General features: G+C 40.5%; 1 protein-coding gene across 4 annotated transcripts in view; it reads right to left on the bottom strand.

Moving 5' to 3' along the window:
• Gfra1 (GDNF family receptor alpha 1) overlaps window positions 1-20,630 on the bottom strand; it is a 201,055-nt gene that overhangs the window by 138,603 nt on the left and 41,822 nt on the right. For 3 of the 4 annotated variants that reach the window (XM_087185255.1, XM_004838862.3, XM_087185256.1), the window contains exon 5: window positions 4,029-4,043. The exons of the other annotated variant lie outside the window; for it this stretch is intronic. In XM_087185255.1, coding sequence (XP_087041381.1) covers window positions 4,029-4,043 — 15 coding nt within the window. The remainder of the gene's footprint in view (window positions 1-4,028; window positions 4,044-20,630) is intronic. 4 annotated transcript variants of the gene reach the window in all.

Raw genomic sequence — 20,630 nt, 5'->3', positions numbered from 1 at the left:
TGACAAGAAAAATAAGTCTACATACATTCAGTGTAGATGCAACTAATGTAGGCCTGATAACATTTTCCACCTGCAGTTGGTTGAATCCATGCATATACTGAACCCTGAAATATAGTGGGGCAACTGTAATATTTATATATGCAGTGGAGAAAAGTATATGTATGTAAAATGTAACACAAACAATACATGTAGGTACGTATGCCCTGGAGAGTAGTAGCTTTTACTATCTGAAGACACATATAGAAATATTTCAATGATATCCCTGAAGAGTATACCATGCCAAACCTAAGAGAAAGTGTGAGTCATAAGCTTGAGAATCTCCACGGATAAAATAAGCAGAAAGCAGGCATCATCAGAGCCAACTTGGCTGGAGTGTCTACCAGTCCCATGGCCCAGGACAGCAGAGAGTCCTGAAGGGCAGCAGATACGCCCTTGGTCTAATCAGCACTTAGCCTAGGTCCTGGTTTTCAGGTATCACACACCATTCTTGTGCATTTTCACAGCAGCCAGAATGACACCACACCATTCTTCTGTAGAACGACCACCTCCCTTCTCCAATCCCCGGACCTCAGTTTTTCCCCATTTTTTTGTTCACTCCAAGCAACTCTCTTGTGCCACACTCTCAGATGCATCTATTTTACCCTTGCATACCCCCCTGCCATTCTCCTAGATTGTCCAATAACTCATCCATTACGTCAGTCCCTGGCCACACTACCCAAGTTAGCTTTCCTTGCCACTAGCCTATCACCCTAAGAAAGTTTCTTCTTTATCCTTTCTGAATTTACCTTGTTTAATTTCTTTGCATGCTTGGCTACCAAATGCCTCCACACTAGACTGTGAGTTCCATGAGAAAGAATCTTCTGCTGTCTTTGTTCACTTCCCTGTCCTCAAGGTCCGGAAAGTGCCTTACCAGCTTCAGAATAAATACACTGTGCACTGGGTTTGCGAAATACTACAAACCACCTGAGCTGGAAGAGAGTGCATGAGCGAGATGCCAGCTCCAGGTTAGAACTGGGGAGAGGGAAAGGCTGTGCCTCTTTTGTCTCAGTCTTTCAGGGACTTCAGTTGACAGTGCAGAGAGAATTAACTCAATGGTAAAATCTTTATACTACACCCACTTAGGTTTTAAAATGCCCCACTGAGTGATACTGCTCTGATTTCTAATCCACTCGATTGGTTTCTGTTCGATTTCAGAAAGAAGGTTGAGTTCACGGATGAGCATTCAAAAAGTGCTTCAGTAACTTCAAATGAGGCATGGTGAGGAGGGGAGAGATAGCACATGCACTCTCATGATTTGCATAAAAGTGCTCTAAAACTCGAGATTTTAGACACATGTGCACATACAGTATTTCAAATTGCAGTTGATGTTGTGAAGAGCAATTGTATGGCACTTTGGAATTTGTGAGAGCTACCCAATGGCTCATGAGCTCCGTGGACAGTAGGGGATATAGTTCAGTTAAGCCTCCTTGAAAATGTGGCTCTGGGACCCTAGACTTCTATTTAGAAATACCCAGTTGTAGACTCACTGGTCCTTGATGGTGCTCAGACCCTGTGGTCTCAATACCACAGCAAGTGGCATTTATAGATGAAAGAACCAAGACAAGCAATAAAATATCACAGGAGCAGAGTAGAAACACATTCCTCCATTCATGCACCAGGGACACAATAGAGAAAAACCCAGCAGTGGCTGCTATGCTGTCACCTACTGTAACAAGATTGATCTGTAGTGAAATAAAAGATAATACAATCCAGAGGAAATAACTTGTGTTTCCTCTGAGAGTGTCTGATATTGTCAACTGCAAGCCTGCTTCCCTCTTCTGCCTGCCACAGTGCACAGCAGCACAAACACACAGGGACTCCTCTCGGCAGACAGGCCTCCTCCCCTGGCTGCCAGAAGCACACATCTCCAAAGCAGCATCTTCCCACCTGCCCAACTCTGTGGCCAAACCAAAGCAAGCAGGTTTTGGATGCCCAGGCACACTGTGGAGGGCAGGACCACTCCGAGCTGCCACCGTCCATAACACGGGCTTCAGAAGACGATCCAGTGGCCTCTGTTCATTTGAAGCCACATACTTTTCTGCTTGGTTACTTCTAGCACACTTCATCACCCCCATGTTTCAGGTTAATGCCACGATTCCACCACAGAGTTTCAAGCACAAAAGATGCTATGGAGATCACTTTTTTAGATTCTGTCCATGAGGCACAGAACATTTTTTCTTTGTCTCCTGTGACTATCACTGGTTGAACACTGTATGGAGCATTATTTTCATAGGCAGAATGGTCAAAAACAAAGGGAAGGAGGGAGTGCCAGCCAGTGAACTCTTAACCATCATTTTTGTTAATGTGTCTCCATAGGAAACGGTCCTATAAGCCATGTAAATAACTCACAAAGGGAAGTTCAGTTCTCTCCATTTGAAAGCCAGTAATACCTTATCAGGGAGCTGCCACCCACCATCACACAGGGCAGTGGGTAGCTCCTGGCTTCAGTCTCTGGCAGATGCTATTAAGTCTCAATAGCCAGTGGTTTGTAGACGATTATAACTTTTGCTCTGCATATCATTGCTACTGACAGGCAAATCCTGTCAATGACTGATGAAAAAAGGAGGCAAATTTGACACAGGCAGTCTGATAAGCCATTTTTATACCATTTACAATACCCAGGAACACTTGCCAGTGTATGTAGAAAAATCACATTTGATACAAGGCTTTTCAAGTCCCTCTTTGCCAGGAGCCTCAGAGCACAAATTCTAGAAAGACTTTTCTAACTCAAACATTTTGTGTTTCAAGGAGAGAAATGTAATTCAGTACTAGGTGGTGTTTGCATTCCAGCGTGTAGAAAAAAAATACTCCTCCCAGAGCAGCTCACTGAACCCCCAATTTATCAAGGAAGAAAACTCACTGCGGCAACAGGCCCTGACAGCAGCACTTTCATTATATGAACAGTCATGGCACCTTTTCAATTTTGCTCATCTCTTAGTCTCTAGCCAAATGGAACTTATTACTTATAGCTTGTTGGGATTTATGAATTATTTATAAAAGTAGGTCTATGACTCCAGACTCTTAAAAGACAACACAACAGAACCCTCATTGTTACCCACAACTGTGCTTCTATCGGAGAGCAGATATTCTCCATAATATGTACTGCATGTTTGGGGTGAAACAACAGTTGGGAAAATACCAAGCCTGTAAGAGTATTTGGAAGCTATTTATGGAATGCCTGGATGTATTTTTAAACTAGTCATTTTTATTCTAAACCAGCCTTGGTTTCCACAAACACACAGCAGATGTTTGCTACAAACACATTTCCTAGCTTGAATACAATCACTGAAGCCCTGCCACTTTTACCCAATGGTTGCAAGTTGAGATGAAAATGGAGTTCCCCCACCCAAAATGTATGTCTAGAAGGCTCCGTGAGGTCATGACCCATGAATCTCCTTCTACTCCCAGAGTAAAGTGGCTCTGCAACCTAAACAGAGGCTAAAACACGGGCCCAAAGTCATGGTGTGGAGTTAAGTTGTGGTTTTCAGCCCCTAGAACACGTGACCTTGGCTGGCAAAACAACCTCACCTTATTCTGATTCTATGGCAAATTCACTTAGGTTGTGAGGCATGGCTGGGCTGCAGGGCACAAAGTGGCCGGCCAGCCATGGTCTTGCCACACCTTCACGTCAGTGACATGTTTGCTCCGCAAAGACACCCACTGACCCCAACACAGGAGCCCTGAGGAACAAGGACCTTGTACCTGAGCCACCTCCAGAGATACGTGCTCCTCGTCATAGGCTCTTCCTCATTCATCCCTGCCCAAACTGCCCAGCCCTCCCCCAACCCAAGCCTGGTTCACAGGAAGAACCAGAGACCAGACAGCAGAGGACCAGGAAAGCTGATGGCACTTTAGGTCGCTATTCTCATAGAGGCCCCTAAAGTCCATGTGACATGTCCACAAAAAAGGCAAAGCCACATAATGTAAAGAACACAGCAATGGAAGAGCAAGTAAAAAAAAGAAAAAGAAAAAGAAGTAGTAAAACTTACCTTGCTGAAAAACATCTGCCAGGAGGGAGAAAAAACAGCGGAGAAGGGAGGGGAGAGAGAGTGGAAAATACTGTTAATAATATTGAAAAGGACAATGTGATAATCAGCTAATATATGCTGACTGCTGAGCATGCTTCACACAGTACCCCTTGAAAGCAGGAGGCAGGGGTTAAGAGTACATGTTATGGAAGAAGACTGCCCAGGTCTAAATCCTAGCTCAACACTGACCAACTCTGTGACCTACAGTTCCCTAAACCACAAAAGAGGTAAGCATATTAACCTTAAATTAACTTTAAATTAACATTCAATGTGTAGCATCACATATTTAAGGGTTTAGATCAGTGTCTAGCGGATAGTTAACACAGAAAATTTGGTGGTTATTATTAACGTTGATATTATTATTTTCACAATCAGCTTGCATAATATACTCTATTATCATTCTTATTTTACAGATGGGGAAATTGAGGCTCCAAAGAGTTAAGTAACTCATCCAAGGCCATAGAGGAGCAAGTGAGGCTCAGGATTCAACCCCAGTCTGTGATTCCAAAATCATCTTCTTTCCCACTACTAAGGTACCTAATTAATTTACAAATAACAACAATGGCACGTAAAAGAATGAACATAAAAAGGCTTATGATATTTAAATCATATAAACATTATGTTTTCACAGTAAATCCTAAGTCAAAGTCTGTTAGAAAGATACAAAATATTAATGTATTTGTTTAAAGAAAGATTTGAAAAGCTGCTCTATGCATTAATATTATAGCATTATATGCTATAAGCATTCTGGCACTAATAAACTACATCTCACAAAAAACCCAAAGTCACTAACATAACTTCTAATAGCATCAATACACTTTGACTATCTTTGAATTTTGTATAAATGGACCGATAAAGCCTGAAGTTTCTTTTCTATTTCTGGTATCTTTGGTTGACAGCAATTATGGAAGCCATTCACACTGTAGCACATAGTAGATCATTCATTCTCACTGTTACAAAGAATTCCACTGTATGATTATACTATAATTTATTTCTCCATTTGAATGTGGTAGTTATTTGGATTATTTCAATGTTAGTAAATTAAGAATTGTGATGGATGTTTTTATACATATCCTGTGGCAAGCTTATGTATACTTGCCAAGTACTTTCCCAGTACTTCTGGACATCTCCAATGTACACGTGAGCCTATCCTGTTAATAGTGCCTCTCAAGCATCCCAAAAGTGTTCTCATCTACTCACGCTTTCTCATTCAATAGCTTCAAGACAGAGAGGACACCAGAACAGACACACACGGCACCACCGAGGCAGGAGCCATTTTCTATTCTGCTGGTGGGGCTGTAAGCTGGTAAAAAGGTCTAAAAGGTAGTTCAACTATATAATACATATAAATACATACATATATATACATATATATATATATGTTGAATATGCATTCTTTGACCCATCAATGCTACTTCTAGGACTTTAATCCAATGAAATATAGTTATAAAAGAAATCTACAAGAATGTTAACCACAGTTTTGTTTTTAATGGCAAAACATTGGATCTTGCCTAAACTGATCATTAACAGAGAATCAAACCAAAACTAATGTATTCCACACAATGGATTATTATGCAGCCATTTAGATGGCTGAAGACAGCAGTTGTTTTTGAATGAAAAATCAAGACAGAAAAATGGAACATATAATTCCGTTCCTGAATTTATGTACCTGTGTCTATGTGTAAGGATACATAAGAAGACATTTGTGACAATGGTCACAGAAATAGTTTATTGTCAGTATGTGAAATTTGGGATATTATCATATATAAGATTTCTGCATTATTCTGATCTTTAATAATGAAGATACCTTACATTTATTACCTGAATTTAAAACTAAAATTATTTCATTTATAAACTAAGTATGAACTGCATTATTGGTGTCTAATTTTCAGTCATCACCAGAAACATCAGTTCCTGCAAGATCCCAATAAGTCAAGGGCCCATGAAGAGAGCAGATGAAACTTCCAACTGGTGGGTTGACAGATGGCAAGCAGAAAACCTGTGGCTGCGGGTGTCATTCCACGTGGACACACATGATCCCCATGAGAAGTGTCATTCACAGCAATACAATGCACCCAAGGACGTATGCAGCGCAGCAGCTGTGGCACAGGTGAAAGACTGCAGGCTCACAGTTCTCAGGGCCTTGGCTAAAACACCACCCTTTCTCCCACACTCAAGAAAGCCAATTAGGATGGAAATGGGCCACATTAGTGCCACTGCAAAGCAACCTGGACTCTGCTTAATTTATGCAGACAGCCCTCTGTATCTCTGAGTTCTGTATCTGCAGATTCTCCTAACTGCAGATTGAAAATTTAAAAAATATTGTGTCTGTCCTGAACATGTGCAAGTCTTTTTTGCTTGTCATTATTCCCTGAGCAATACAGTATAGGAACTATTTGTGTAGCATTTGCATTTGGTAGTATAAGTCATCTAGAGATGATTTAAAGTATACAGGAAGATGTGTGTAGGTAATAACAAATATCATGCCATTTGATATAAGGGACAGGGCATCTGCAGAGGTTGGTATCCACAGGGGACCTGGGAACCAATCACTCTAGGATACAAAGAGCCAACTGTACACACTATACAGTACTCTCTAGCATCAGTGATTCATCATTGGTACAAATTTTGACCCAGCAGTAAGATGTCACTGCTCACAGACCAAGAGGACCATGTGTAGCTCCCTAAATATATCATTTTCGCCTGTGCGTGCTTCTTCGCCCTCACAGTCTGAATCGTCCATCCTCTGACCAGCCTGCACACCTGGAGGAGCCTTCCTACTTTGCATTCAAATGTCACAATCACTGTGAAGTCTGTCCCCACAGAGAGGGAATTCATTGTTTCTGCCTCTGTGCTCCGAGAGTAATTTGTGCATGTTGCAATTATAGCTCATATTATAATTAGTTATTTACGTAGACCGTGAGCTCCCGAGGACAAAAGTAAGGTGTCTTAATCCCATTATTGGGCCCTGACTGCTTGGATGGCTTGGAAACAAAGCGTGGTGGTCTACCACAGCTGTCATCTGCTCCAACCCCCTCATTTGACAGAGGAGGAAACTGAGTCCCAAATAAGTTAGAAATTTTTCCCAAGGTCACACATGGAGTTGAGGCCTGAGCCAAGACTACATGAGACACATTTAACCTTAACGAAGCACAAAAGCTCATCACTATTATTAGCAAAGTACAAATTAGAGATTTATCATTCCTCTCTAATGAATATAGACAAAAATTTCCAACCTGGAAAACATCAGTGAAATAAGATTAGTCTTTCAAATACGGATCCAGTCTCAACATCCATCCAGAGTCCTCAACTTCTTCACCATGGCTTTGGACGAGGAGCACTTCCTTAGAAATTCAGTCCTTATTTGAATCACTGGGAAGTATCAATTGGTAGGGAGGAAGGCAATTCAGACAGATTCAGTGAACTTATTCCTTCCAATTATATTGTGTATTTCACACTTTAATAGGCAGATCTGAATAGACTACTATTCATACCTTCTATTCCCCCAAAACTCTCCTGATTTTCATATAAGCTATTCTGGATTTTTTCAAAACTCTTTCCCAACCTTTTTACACTTTGCACCTTTTTATTCAAATGTAAATTTTCATAAACAGTAGTTTAAATATTGCAACAATTTTGCACATGAGTTGTCTTGTAATTTACACTCTAAATTTATGTCTCTGCGGTCTGTGGTATAAATCATTCCATTCCTAGCATCATTTAACTTTTTGCTCTATATAATAATGGTTCCTGCACCTTCGTTAAAATTTCACTTTTCTAAAGTGAAACAGCTACACAGCTCAGGCTTCAGGACATGGACAGAAGAATGAGAAATAAGTGAGAAGAAAATAGTTTCTGTGCAGTTTGGCTACACTTTAACTTCCTGAAAAATTGTGGAAATCAGAGGCTATTAGCCAGAGAAATATCCTTGTAATATCCTCTATTCTGGAGTTCATGTCTATGACCCACAAGTCCCAAACCATCAGAAATAGTCATTTATAAAAATTAAAAAGCCTTGCAATGGAGTGTGGGACTCCCCTTTCCGTCTAAACAAAGAATGATTTAAGAGTCAACGGGCTGCAGTCCTGGAGCTCGCATTTTCTTGTTGACAACCTAGGCAGGCACATTCTCATACCCACACCATGGTGTTGGGAAGGTTAAGCCAGGTAATTTATACAAACGTTATCCCAAATGCTGCTGCAGAGATTCACTCTGAGAACAAGACAGTGCCATCTCTTCTGCCCTTACAGAAACTGGAACCGTTCTAGTACAGAGCTGGGAGTCGCCAGTGATCACTCCAGCCACAATCAGATTGAGACCGAAGGATGCCAGGGACACTTGCTCAGAGGAAATGAACTCCTTCAGACAGAGCTCTGCTCATACTCACTTCCCAAGGGAGGAAACCTCAACCCCCATCATTCACGTGAACAAAGAAAGCCTGTTACCCAGGCCCCCCCCCAACCCCTGGAGCCCTTCTGGTCCTAGGGAGAGATGAAAGGGCATGTGTAAATTGGTAATTCAGAGGCGGGAAGAAGAAAAGGAAAAAGAAGGAGCTCAGCTTTGCCTTTCTTAGCCCTGATGTCCAATTTCTTCTGTTAGGAATGAGTACTGAGGATACCTACTCCTCCCCTACAGCTACTTAGAGATTCACACCCTAGAGATCTTTAATGCACTGGGTCCTCCAGAGACAGGAGCCATAAAAAGACCAGATTATTTATTATTATTAATAAGTTATGGCAATTAGACTGGATGATTCCTAAACGCTGCTGATTAAAAACTTTCTTGAGTGGTACTCATCCACATGGCTAGTGTTTACCTCGATTAAAAATGATTTAACTACACGCTGGGTGAACCCCTCTCTTATGCCCGGGTTAATAATTAGCAGTGCACAGAGCCACTCGGGTTAAGTGAGTTGGATCTCCTTTATTTATCTATTGCTTTGTTTTATGAGGAGAAGTAGATGACAGTCTTATTGCCCATTCAGTCTGCTAGGAATAATTTACTATTTCAATCCACAGTCCATAACCATGGTAGAGAAACCCTCACTGTTATTACAATATCACACTTAGCCGACACCCCACAGCATTCAAGATATGCCAAAAAGAAAGTATGCATGACTTCCAGAAAACTGGGGGAGGTAAAGTTACTAGTTCTCAAACAATGTAATCATACTACTCTCTCAATTTTGCTTTCTTTTCTAGGTTAAATTATATATGAGGGGAGTTTAGTTTCTTGAAAATGCATGCACTTAACTCCCATTTAAGAAGTCTCACCTGGGGAGACAGCTGTCTTACGAGTCCTCCTGTGGTTTGAGCTACAGAAAGAAAATTCCTTTTCAAGTACAAGTGCTTTTACAGTAAAGGACTGTAAATTTTACTGAGACCTAACTAACCAAGGCTAAGGATGGGACCCAGGGAACAGGTGGAAGGAATGCTGCTTCCTTAAGAGGAGTCAGGTTTTCCATTATCTAAAGTCAATTTTGGGATCAGCTGAGCTGCCCCCTCACTCAAAACCCAGCATGCCCTGAACATGGATACAAAGAATTCAGCCTGTAAAATTTACTTGCTAGTATCTGGAAGTGAATTCTTTCTTTTCTATGTTGAAAAGTATAACACACCAATGCCTCCCCCATCTTGAGTATCAGCTCTCCGGAGTCACTCTGTTTTATACTGACAAAGCCTAGGTCCATAAATGCTGGTGGACTTCCCAGAGAGAACAGGGTTAATACCTCCTCTCCCAGATAGGATCCAGTCCCACTAGGGCAGTGCCATGTCAGATAGCCACTGTATCTCAATAATCTGGGATCAGGTCCAAGGCCTTTTCCAAGTAGAAACCCAGTGTAATCATTCAACCTCTTATATCTTATGTTCTCATCTATAAAATGGAGAGGTAAGGATAAGCTTTTCCCTCTCCAAAGGGATATCATGAGGATCAAATTGTATAATTTAATCAGCAAGAAACACAAGGGTTTCGTAGTCTACTAATACTCAGTTCAACTTTGGTTAAGACACCTTCCTAGTCATCTTGGCTAGTTGTTAAATTCTTTGATTTTTAGTTTCCTCATTTGTAAAATGAGGATAATAAAATTAAACTTTCAGAATTCCCACTCAAACAACTAGTATATGTAAAGTACTCAGCATAGGTTGGTTGTTTTATGATATACATTTCCTATATGAAAGTTCCTGTTATTATAATAAGCAATAGAACAAGGTAACAAAACACTCAGGTCCTAAAGTAAGAGCTGTTCCCATATCTGGCTGTGCAATCTAGGACAAATTACTCAGTCTTCCCAAGCCTTAGTTTTTTCATTAGCAACATGCCAATAACAATAGCTAATTTTTGTACTACCTCATCAATTACATGGAGACTAAATGAAGTGATGCATACAAAAGTGCACAAGAATTTGCATATGGAAGATCTTCTATAAACTGAAATTCTATTATTCACATTACTGTATCCTTCATTGAAGATCTACTGTTTGAAAAATCTCTGTGAATTAGATAGGACTCTAAGAGGGATCATAAGAGAAAAATTCATTAAACTAAAATAACTATTTAAATTCCTTTCTATCATCCTGTAGCTACATATCATTAAGAAACTCCAGAGCAATTCTCAAATATTACCTTATAAATAAATTATTCTTAAATTTTGAGATTACAGGTCCAATAGCACCCTACCTTCACACATCAAGGATGAAACAGGTCAGGGGTCTCAGAATCGCTGGGCCTGGTCTCTGTTTTCAGGGCCATTCTGCTTCTGGCATTGCCTGTCTCCTCTGGGCCTCTCACTGCTTCCTAAGGACACCACTTAAGTGGCTTCTGCAGCCACGCTGCCTGTTGACTAAGTGTCTTAGTTACTTTTCTTGTTGCTGAACAAAATACCTGACACCCAAAGTTAAGGGAGGAAAGGTTCATTTGGGTCAGTTTGTTCAGGTTTCAGTCCATACTCAGCTGGCTCCAAGGCAGGGTGGTGTGGCAAACAGGCATCACAGAGGAGAAATAATTCATGGTGGGCAGAAGGTAGCAAAGAAAGCAAGAGACAAGACAAACTTTATATTGTATTCAGGCTACTGGGATTAGGGGTGGTGCCAAACTAATCAGTGGACTGACTTAGTAATCACCCACCCTTAATCCTAGCACCCTTAATTCTAGCATTGCACCATGGATCAATCACACACTCTAGATTCAGCCACCTCTGTAAAAGCCCCACCTATGACTGCCTGAGGCATTAGGGGGACATCTAGACACAGCCATAATACTAAGAGTCCACAAAGGGAGGAATGACATGGAGTAAGTGAACTGGCTGCCCTTTGGAGACCAGCTCTGCTCCCTGCAGTAGGGTGCTAGGGAGAAGTTGCCTGAGGAAAGAGTTCTACTGCTTTATTAAATAAATCAAAGTTTGAGCACAACAAACCACTTAAGCAGAGCCCCTTCCTGTGCAGGTGCAGGTCTGTCACTGCTGGAACATGGCCAGAATCACCATGCACTCCTCCTCCAGAGCTCCAGCTTGGCCTCAGTGGCACCATATCAGGCTGTGATTAGTTTTCAGAGTCTCCAAAGCCAGACAGCTTAGGCAGCCATGTGGCCACAAAGCCAATACTCATGACTCTGCCACTTCCTCCGGGCACACACAGGCAATTCCATCTGAATGGAGCCCAAGTGAGTACTGGTAAAAGCTTTAAGGGCTAACCCAAAGGCCTCAATGCCAAAAACTAACCCAGTCTTTGATGCTGCAAGGCCTTTCATCTCTCTTTTATTTTTTCCTCTGTCTTGTACTGGATGTAGGCTGGAGAAGTTCTATCATTTTCCTTGCTCCTGGCCTTCCCTCACCTTTATCATGTTAGAAATGAAGACCAATACTTTGCCTGTCACTGTTGTACCTCTGAAGGCACTCAGTGCTCAATAAATGTCTTTTATTTGTGGATAAGGAAAAAAACCCTGAAATATCTTCCTACTACATTTTTCAGAAAATGTGCTACAAACAACAATCTTGGGTGCTGTCCTGATAACCCATCAACCTATACTGACTCGGGCAGGCACTGCAAGGGACAGGAGCTAGTAAAAGTCTCTAACATTTTTATGACATTCTATCCCTAGTATATCTCATTCCTAGCACTGAGGGATAAAGCTCCTAACTACTGAAAGAACATAAAAAATAGATTTAGGAATAATACTTTTTATGATTGCATTCTGTATACTATGAAAGTTATGTTCAAGTCTGCTAGTACTTTATGGAGCTGATAAAGTAATGCAGTATGGCTTGCCAGCTAACAGGGTATTTTATAACCATTTAAAGTGTTTTCTCTTAAATTCAATTACTTTTTGAGTAATTATAATAAGTCTAATCTGGGCTTAATGAATTCATGTACAAATACTTTAGACTGCATTATTAAAATCTCCATGATATGAAACTATATTAAACTCAATCTCTCTAGCAACCAGTGTTTTTCTTTGAAAAGAGTAGCATACTTTCTCTGAATTATTTTGAAGCTGCTGAGACATCATAAGAAGCCACATTAATAAGCCAAACAAAAAAAGAATCTGACAAAATATTTTTCTAATTTCCTTAAACTTAAATAATTGAGTATTAATTAGGAGTCCCAGAGTATTTTTATTAAGCATTTACATATACAAAGGGCTGAAGAGTTGGCGTCTCATCCAGAAGAAATCCCATTATAAAACCACTGCTGTTAAAATACTGAATGTGACTCCATGGAAATCAAGCCTTATGTTCCAAAATGTCTCCAAACACAGTAATCTAAATACTTGAACTCTATTTTTTATTATAGGCAAAAGCCACTCACATTCTCTGGGATTCAGTCATTTCATCGACAAAATAATTTATATTAGATGATTTCAAAAGTCCCTTCCAGTGCTAAAACACAGTGGTTTTAAGTTTAAAATTATACACATTATATCAAATGGGCTCCTATTGCATATAGCTTATTTTTCATCTTATCTATGCTAAATTACATTCACCGCAAAAACTTCATCCTCTGAAATTCACATACATCCACAAACATATCCATAATACAGCCTGTGATTTTCAAATTTACCCCAAAATATTATCTCACTGGTAAAGAATTTTTCCCATTATAGATAATTTATAAGCCATCCTAAACCTTTAAGGTTAAAGTGTCTTCTTGAATAAATTTCTATTACTCCCCCATCTACTCAATGTACAGTTCCTGAAACATACTCTTTCATCTCCATTTTCAAGTCATCAGCTTAATTTTATCACAGAGTTTGTTTCTCATCCAGATCTGTGAGATCCATGTTTTAATCAGATTGGTTACCAACCTAAATTCAGACTAGGTATTTACAAATATCCAGCAGAATAAATCTCTCCCTTGGCCAGTTGATCATTATCAGGCTGGACAACTTTAAGGTAAACATAAAACAAAGGCCATCATCATTATTCTGATGGCTTGGCATAAATTACTAACAGGAGAGCTTCCATGAGCCTGAGACAATTAAAGTCTTAGTTCTCAGACGCTGCCCCCAAAACTGGGCATTGTTGGCAATCATCATGAACTGGGCCAAAACTTACAGGAGACAGTTTGACGACATAATATCCTCTAGCCTAGCCTCAATTCCAGAAGGAAGAGGTTCTGGTCTGGTCTGGTCTGGTCCTGAATAAACTTGGACAAATTATTTAAGCTCTTTGGGTTTCAAAGGGGTTTGACCAGAGAATATTTGCAATCTCTTCCATTTCTCAATTCTATAGTGAACATTACCAAGATCTTTCATTAAGACCCTCTGCTCTATGCTCCCGAGTTACGTGAACATCTCGTTTGTACACTAATATACACTTGTCATTTTCCTTCTCTCTTTCTCTTCAACTAAGCTGAAAACACCATGATGCCGGAAATGTTATGTGCATTGTAGTCCCAAAGCCAGGTTAAAATATTAGCGCATAGTAGGTGTATATAAAAACTAATATGTTCTCCTTATATGTGGTGCTCTTTTAAGCACTTTACACAGACTACCTTCAAACATTCAATCACCTTAAAAGACAGCTATCAGTATTATTAACCTAATTTTACAGATACAGAAGCATAGACCCAGAGAGATTCACTAGAGCTGTCAAAGATCATAGAGAAGCACATGAGCTGGGATTCTACATAAGCATGGGGTCTTCAAGAGCCCAGATTCTCCAATATGTTACACTGTCTCTCAGTGAATGCTCAAACCATAGAAACAGAGAAAGGACTAACAGGTAAATATACCTCACCCCTTCTCAAGGAGCCAAACCTGTAACAGATTTCGTATCAGAATCCCCAAGTTTCTAGACCTCGTGACTACATTTTTTCTGTGTCTTTAATATCTGTTGGTTTTGGCTTTAACTGCAGAAACCACCTATAAACTTTTTTTTAAAAACTTAACTAATTCCTTCTTTTTTTAAAAAAAAAAGTAACTGTTATAGTAGATTAAGGGCAATAGCAAAGGTAAGATAATGACATGGGAAAGGACAGGAGAGCTAGAAAAACAGATGACAATTCCAACAAGAGAGTAAGAGAAAGAACAATGGAAGGAAAGATGACAGCTATGGAGGTCTGTGCAGCTTTCCCCACTGGCTCCAACAAGAATTGATGAAAAAAGAGGGTGTACGAGGTGGTGGAAGGCAAAAGGGAATCCAGCACAGGCCAGCACAGGTGGGCTCTGGAGTAGAGGGTGTGCCTCTGGAACCTGGCTCTGTTACCAGGAAGGTGAGATAACCTTCCTAAGCCTCAGCATCTTCATCTGACCCTGGGACAAGAGTTACGGGCTGTCGTAAAGACCACAGATCAAACCCCTGTGTAAATACTTAACACAATGCCGGAAAACAGAAGGCACTTAATTAATGCAAGCAATTTGGATAGATATTTATTTAAAAGTAAATTTTAAGATATTATTAATATCAACAAAATGCCTTGGCACCCTGGAAACTGCTTATTATGATGAATACGATGCACTCACATGGATTCTAAGCTCAAACATCAGAAGGGTCCAGCAAAATTCCAAGCCAACATCCACCAGCCTCCATCATGGAATGATGCAGCCCAGGAAAGACATGAGGAAACATCTCTAGAAATGGAGCATTCATTTTTCCCTACCATGTGAACAACACTGAAATCTGAAAACATTAAACCACACTCTGTATCACATGAGTGCCAGTATTTTTCAGAAGTAGCTGGAAGCAACTAATCAAACATGAACTACAGGTACTTCATGAACCTTTCAGAGCATAGGTCTTTCTTTCTGAAGGCAGTACCTTTGCTAAGTCACCCATTCGCAGGCCTGTGCCTAACATGACTCCTCTCTTTCCACCATCCTACATCATGGCTATGTGTGGCAGGCATGCACACTGGGCTGGGCTCTTCTACAATGATGCAAGTATTTTGGAGAGGAAAATAACGAAAGAGCTGAAGACACCTTACCAACCACCTCCATAGTAATAAATGGACTAGGGCCAGGGATTTAGCTCAGTGGTTTCACCACCTGCTGTGCAAGTGCAAGGATCCGAGTTCGATGCCAGGTGCCAAAAAAATAAATAAATGGACTACAACCTGAAACATTTTGATTCTTGTGAAGAAGAGTCAGCAGCTGTCAAGGCGATTATACCCCACTACGTACCCTTTAGAAGAAGAAGAGGAAGTTCCTTTGGAAGTTTAAGATTCTTCTAAATTTGTATGATATTCACCAGTTCAACACAAATCACGAAACATAAATGTCATTTTCATTAAGGATTCTTGGCCAGGAGCTCCCTGATAAAAAGGAATTCCAGCATATTACAGAGTTTAAAAATATCTATATCTATATCTATATCTATTTCTATATCTATATCTCATCTTAGAAACAAGGTACAGCCCTCATCAGGCATTCAAGCCTGCTGACACCTTGATCTTAAACTTCTCAGCCTCTGGGACTGTGAGAAAATAAATTCTCTTCTTTATAAATTACCCAGTCCCGTGTTTTTTCTTACAATAGCACAAACAGACTAAGATAGATGTCAATATATAAAAAAAATATATAATAACAACTATTGGCAATTATGTGGAGAAATCAGAACCTCCATACACTGCTGACGGTAATGTAAAATGTTTGAGTCACTTTGAAAAACAGTCTAGCAGTCCTCAAATGGTTAAATACAGAGTTTATCATATGATCCAACAATTCCACTTCTAGGTATATATGCTCAACAAATGAAAATATGTCCATGCAAATACTTGGACACAAGCAAAGGCATATTATTCATAATAACCAAAGAGTAGAAATGATCCAAATGTCCATAAACTGATGAATAGGTAAATAAAATGCAACATATCCATACAATGGGATATTGTCTGGCAATAAAAAGAAATGAAGTGCTCGTATGTGCTACTATGAATGAACCCTGAAAACACTATGCTAAGTGAAAGAAGCCAGGCACAAAGGGCCACATATTTTATGATTCCATTTATATCAAATGTTCAGGATAGGCAAATCTAGAGAGAAAATAGATTAATGGGCAACTAGGACTAGAAGAAATGAAGGTATGGAGAGGGTGGCAATTAAGCCATGCTGGATTTCTTTTGAGAGTAATGAAAACATTCTAACATGCACTGCAGGAAGGATGTACAACTTTGTGAATGTACTAAAAGCCAGTGAAATATTCTGGTTTCTCTTGAGATTGTATAAATCTTTTGCCTTTTAAAGGCCAGCAAACTGTGTACTCTAAATGAGTGAATTATAATATATGTGAATTATATCTCAAAAAAACTATTGCAAAAAATGAATAAATTCAATGACGAACACATCTTAAGAACCACATGCAAGTGTTAGACACCGTGCTGGGCACAGAAAATATTTATTCAAGAGGTCACAGGCCAATGCCTCCATGTACACCTGTGGTGTGTAGTACAGTGCCCCGTAGCCACGTGTGCCACTGAGCACTTGAAAGGTGGCAAGCACAAATTACAGTGCGCTCTCATATACAGACACATCAGATTTCAATGGCTTGCTTAGCAAAAAAAAAAAAAAAAAGATAATAGCTCATTTTAATTGTTTATATTGAATTAGATGCTAAAATATTTCGGATGAATTAGGTAAAATTAAATGCTATTATTAAATTAATTTCACCTGTGCTTTTTAACTATTTTATGCGGTATTAGAAAAGTTCAAATAACATGTATGGCTCACGTTATATTTCTGTGGAATAGTACTGGCCTACTACTGATCTTTAACATACTTTAAGATCGACCACTGATCTTTAAAAATAAATAAATCACTGAAACATTTTTGATCCACAATATTTCAGAGGATTATTTTATTCAGACTTCTAAGTGGTAATTAACTTTGAAGTCCACTCAGCAGTTATAAAATGCCTGCTGCTCTGTAATTATGGAGGCACAAAAAGTTCCTTGTTTGCTGCCCTCTGCCAACTGGTTTCCTGGACTAGGGTGGAAGACACTCAGCGTGGCCTTTAAAATATTGGCATGCCTGAGTCTACAAAGCACAAATGTTTCCCAAATAAAGCAGGTCCTGAAAACTCCGCCTGAACTCATTGGCATTCATGATCAAAAGAGCTGCTTTTCGAAACTGATTAAAGATCAGATTGAGATGACAGACTACTATTCACAGAAAGGAAACTTTGTCTAGAAGGGGCTTTTCATGTGGCTGATGAGGCTCCCCCTGCACCCCACATCTAGGAACCCTGTATTGTTTGGGGGGCTTTTGCTACTCCTTCCTAAGGATCCCCTTTGATCCACATGTCCAGGGCCTATGAGTCAGAGGCAAGCATTCTATAAATAAATTCCACAGGTATACCTCTATCCCAGCAGAGGACAGAGAGATGGATCTCAGAAGTGTAGCTCTAGTGATGAAGATGTCATCACAAGGTAGTACAGCTGAGCCCCCCAACAACCCAACTAGGTTGCTTCTTTCCTCAGCTGTGCTTTACTGTGTCAAGTGACTCTTTCACACTTGCTCTTGGAGTTAAGAAAGAAGATACAGAGGGGAAGCAATGTGGCCAGAGCTACAGTGCTGGTAAATGGCACAGTCATGATTCAAACTTGGACCTGTCGAATCCCAAAGCGAATGCCCTTAAAAAACACGGAGCGATACTGTCATCCTTTCATCCCACAAATACTACTCCCTGCTGTGTACTATGGGAATGGAAGTTTAGAGTAATTTCTTTTAAAAATACTTGAACTAGAATCCTGCCTCTTCATACGAGACACTCTTAAATCCTGCGCATACTTTTGTTCAAAATCCCCAGTAAACTGAAATAGAACACAGTTTTACGGGCTTAACTGTCTCCATTCTGTGCATTCTGGAAGCAGGGACAAAATACCTTAGGGTTCTTAATCTCTTCTGGGCACACAATGAGTCCAGGTGGAAAGTACAGTGCTTAATTACACCTGCTGTTCCATTAGACCTGTTTCCTCTGTGATCTCAGAAAGGAGTGCACCGTGCACCAGGCTGTCCTAGCACCCAGGACAGGCCATGCATCTCGCTCAGTGCTGGGTGCAAAGATGAATACGCCATGATCTCTGCCCTCTCGGACGTTCCTTACTGAGAGCCCATCAACTTATTTGAAAGGGCCTGCACTGTGGACAAAGTGTGCTGTAAAGAACAAAGCTCATTTCTGGAGCTAGTTTGTGGCTTGAGACATCTTCATATTATAGCAGTTGTTACAAAATGTACCTGACGTAGAGTTTCAAAAGAACTGGCTGCAACATGGCTATTTTGAGATGGATTTTTTCAGGCCTGGGTAATCAAAGCCCTCATTTTCCACTCTCCTCCCACCACTCCCATTATCTCCTGGGACTGGTAGTCAGTATGCAATTGGATGGTTTAGGACACTGAGGGTGGCGTGATTTGAAAAGGAAAAGGAATTCTGATGGCCTTTGCAGGTTACCAAAAGTCTGGAGGCCTCTGATAAACAGGCTTGAAAGTGTTTCACATCTCCCAGCTAGGGACTCCCAGGAAGCCAGCCATGCGGGCCTCTAACCCCTTTGTCTGTCTCTGGTGAGCATAACAGTAGTCCTTCCGAAATGCCCTTGCTCTAATCCCTGGAACCCTCCAATATGGCAAATAAGGGTGTCGAATAGGTCTAACATGGCAAATGAGACTTTGCTGATGTGATTAAATTGAGCACTTTGAGAAGCGGAGATTATTCTAGATTGCCAGGTGGAACCAAGCTAGCCACATGAATCTGTAAAAATGAAAAATATTTCCCTAGAGAGTTGTGGTGAAGGACGAAAGGTCAGAGAGATGCTGTTTCTGACTTTGAAGATGGAGAAAGGAGGCCATGGGCCAGAAAATGCAGGTGGCTTCCCTAAGACGGAAAAGGCAAGGAAACAGATTCTGCCTTAGGGCCTCCAGCAGGAACCAGCCCTGCTGATACTTGCCTTTGGCCCAGTGAGACCCACACTGGACTTCCTAACTACAGGCCTGTGAGCTAAGAAGTTTCTACCAGTTGGGCCACTAAGTTTGAGGTAATCTGTTACAGCAGCAACATAAAATACACTGGTTAGACATAATCAAACATGGGATGCTCAGGCATTGCAGCCAAGTGACCAAAGGGGTCCCTGATACCTCCTGATGATTCTTAGCAATCACTATTTGTTGAATGTCTCCTCTATTTCAAGCACCTCATATTTTCTGATTAAATTCTCAAGACACCCCTAAAAATGAGTATTGTTATCCTATTTTAGAATCAAGGAAACAGAAGCTGATAACTTGCTCCAAGTTTCAGAAAAGCCAGGTTCAAAACCAGGTCTCTTACACCACAGTCCAAGGTCTTTGCACCGTGCTGGGTGGCCTTCTGACATAGAGACAGTGCATTCCTCAGAAGTTCTTGGAAATGCTACAATGAAGACACACACACATACATAAAGGTTGTTGTATGTTAATTCTCACTTGCTATCTGGCTTCTCTAGCTAGTGGAGGGAAGAGTTTTTGATATAAACAAGGTTATTTCAAGTCCAGAAATATTTACTGAGCAACCATAAGACAAAGGCCATGAATATACACAGACCACAGCCCCCGTCCTTTACCAGTGAAACTAGGTACACACACACACACACACACACAAACACACACACACATTTTAATATGAGAAAAATTTTTATCAAGGGTCTCAGCAAGCAAAGTGACAGAAATAAGCAATTGCCACAGCAACTGAATGCAGTAAGTCTCAAAGAGGAGGAACTCTCGGTAGAATCCAAAGAAAAATTGGGGATGCGGAAATACAGAACATCTCTGGATGGACACGAATGGCAAGGAAACTGGAAATAGGACAGGGTTAGATTACAGGTTTCCAAAAACTTTCAGGATGGTGATTAGGAAAGTTTCAACTTTATTTTCTATTCTTTAGATTTTCTTATTTACATTTTAAATTCATTCATGTGAAGCCATGAAGACTCCCAGCAGAAAAGTAAAACATTCACAGCTCTGCTGTAAGCTGGTTCCTAAAGAAGACAGGAGATTGGTGAGGGGAGAGGGGTCTTAGAGAAGGCCACTACCCAAGGCTGTCCTCTGACTTTGTCCCAGCAGTCAGCGTGGGCTGACAGCCTAGATTTCCAGTCCCAGCTCTTTC

The sequence above is a fragment of the Heterocephalus glaber genome, unplaced genomic scaffold (genome assembly GCF_053883595.1).
Source record: "Heterocephalus glaber isolate CG9 unplaced genomic scaffold, H.glaber_assembly_v1.0 deba00001497, whole genome shotgun sequence".
Classification (NCBI taxonomy): domain Eukaryota; kingdom Metazoa; phylum Chordata; class Mammalia; order Rodentia; family Bathyergidae; genus Heterocephalus; species Heterocephalus glaber.
The sequence above is the reverse complement of the archived record's forward strand: the minus strand, read 5'-3'. Positions and strand labels throughout refer to the sequence as shown.